The sequence below is a fragment of the Penaeus chinensis genome, chromosome 16 (genome assembly GCF_019202785.1).
Source record: "Penaeus chinensis breed Huanghai No. 1 chromosome 16, ASM1920278v2, whole genome shotgun sequence".
NCBI classification, from domain to species: Eukaryota; Metazoa; Arthropoda; class Malacostraca; order Decapoda; family Penaeidae; genus Penaeus; species Penaeus chinensis.
This window is the reverse complement of record NC_061834.1, coordinates 652,756-655,255: the sequence shown is the minus strand read 5'-3', so window position 1 is coordinate 655,255 and position 2,500 is coordinate 652,756. Positions and strand designations below refer to the sequence as shown.

At 37.3% G+C, this 2,500-nt stretch overlaps 1 protein-coding gene across 2 annotated transcripts in view; it reads right to left on the bottom strand.

Annotated features, from left to right (window-relative positions):
- Positions 1–2,500, bottom strand: part of LOC125033446 (hydroxysteroid dehydrogenase-like protein 2) — a 17,475-nt gene that overhangs the window by 888 nt on the left and 14,087 nt on the right. For both annotated transcript variants that reach the window (XM_047624957.1, XM_047624959.1), the window contains exons 6-7: positions 2,177–2,307; positions 1–178 (exon numbers count right to left, since the gene is read on the bottom strand). The exon at positions 1–178 is cut by the window's left edge and continues 888 nt beyond it. In XM_047624957.1, the coding sequence (XP_047480913.1) occupies positions 1–178; positions 2,177–2,307 (309 nt within the window). The remainder of the gene's footprint in view (positions 179–2,176; positions 2,308–2,500) is intronic.

Here is a 2,500-nt window from a genome sequence, read left to right as displayed (position 1 = left end):
TCATGGCAAACGTAGCATCAGCTGCAACTGGGGGGTCTCCACGGCCACAGGCCCCAGAGCCATTCTTCAGGTCCAAGTACCACTTACCAGCCTCATCTCCAGAGACATCAAATGCATACACAGCTCTTGTTTTTTCCACTAGATCTTCACTCAAAAAGGATTCAATCTTAGCAAAAACCTGTAATATAAGGCAAAAGTATTTCATTAGCACTAATGTGATATGGTAGTATGGATTGTAAATATGACTGGCAATATACAAATTATGACCAGGGATTCAACCAGGGAGGGCTGTTTCTGTTTTACATTGAAAAAAATACTGGTCTAATTAACTGGTCTAATCAACACTTTCACAATGGGATTTCCCAATACCACACCAAGTCATGTGCCAGGCATCAAATGCCAAAGACAAAAAGATGAGAGATGCAGGAAACACAAATTTATCTTGCTCTTACTTCTTTTGGCTGTAGCACAGTTTTTTTGAATGAAATGAGACTGAGGAAAGACTATAAGCCTACTTTTGAAGGGCTGTACCTCCTTAACCCAGCTTATCCACTGTAATTTTAGTTTATTTATTGTGTTTATAAAATGTAATTAGTTACCAAGGAGTTAATTATTAGATCTACCTATCACACCTATTTACCCTCTTCCTTGATTTACAGAGAATATTTTTCATAATCTTATTACTTTTACTGTTATTAGTATCTTAATTAACAACATTATGATCATAAGCACTTCATTGAATGATCTTAACAAACTGTCACCAAAAAAATGTAGTGTTCACTATAGCATTGTTTTGTGAAATGTTTTTGCACATACATGGCTCCATAAGTGCTTAGCTACAAAGGAGTCAATTTGTCAACTGATCCCATGAGTTAACCTGTTTCTGCCATGCCATGCCTTGGTCTGTGGAGTACAGCTGTACGCCAGGGTGATGCGCCAGAGCCAGCGGAGCATTAGGCTTGATGTAGTGAACTCCTGTGCTCAAAGTCGCTCGTTGCCATTAATCTCCAGAGTGTAGTATTTTTATTTATTTCCTTCCCCTGGCAAAATCAGGTTCATCTTACCTCCAGCTTGTAAAATCTTTTTTTTTTTTTTTTTTTTTTTTAACTATGGTATCAATATTGATGCTGTTATTATTATGAACATTATAATTATGATAGTATTACTGAGATTACCAATAACAATACAAGAAACCATATAATATTTCTAAAAATCAATGAAAAGAGTAAACAGGTGGGGCAGGTAGTAATTGGCTCATTGGAGACTTGGTACTATTGGAGCCATCTGTGTGTAAAGACAATTAACAACCTAACTCACAGTGGGTATGGCATGTACACACGTCATCCCCAGCAGGACTGGTTTAACCAGCAAAATATAAAAGCTTTGATAAGCAAAGAGCAAGTCAGTGAGTCTTTTGGTAACCATCTTTTGGTACTGCTAAACATAATTTTTTGTTGAGACAGTGTTTTAGGGAAAATATCAACAGAATATGTGGATGGATCATCTACTTGAGAACCAACTAGAATTATTCCCATAATTCTTAATTGGCACTCATAAGTTTTCACTCTTAGCTGCAGGTGTTAAGTAAAAGCAGAGGCTTAGATGTATTAGGTCTTCCATGTTCAGAGAGACTGACTTGCAAGATGAGATGACAATTGCACAGCAGAGCAAAAAAAAATAGATCAGATACTATGAGACAAACTCTGGGAAGAGGGGTAGGCAGAAGGTATGTGGGGTACAGAAGTGGGTTGAGCAATACTGCCACACACTCTGTGAGAATAGTGCTCAGACAGTCCAGAAGTACATATGTCTCTCTGACATCCTGCCACTTTCTTGGGTCCTTGACTAGGTTAATGCTCATTAGCAAAAATTACAGCATGATCAATCCTGCTAGTTTTTAAACTGTAATAACCTTGAATATCATATTCCTGATAACCTTTTTCAGGAAAATCAGACAAGGGGTTAAAAATGAATTTGTTGAAATGCTATCTGTATTGCTTACAAATATTTATAGCGCAGTGGATCAACTTCTAAGAGTTAAGCATAATTGAAATCCAGGCTATTATAAATCCGTATGTGCAATAACGAAGTATAACTATACAAATGTACAGGGAATAAACAGCCTATATGTAAGATAATCAGGACCTAGAGTGAATAATCAACATATACACAGTACCTGTGCTACTTGTCCTCCATCAGCAGCTGCTTTTGGCTGGGTAAGTTTGCCACTTGAGTCTAGCTGGATGGATTGTTTAGCAGCAAAGTCATCAAAGTCATCCAGGAAGAAATCAGGGATGAGTGAGGCACCTAAAACAAAGAAAGAAGGGAAGGGAAAATTATTTTGCAACCTTATTAATCTGCAATGTTCTGAATCTCCAAACTAGTGAACATTCTTTCACTTCCTGCATGCTGGAATGCACACAGTGGTGTCTGTGACTGCCTACACTTGTTTACTAGGTCATTATTATTCAAATAGTAAATCTTCAGATTTCTTAATCAG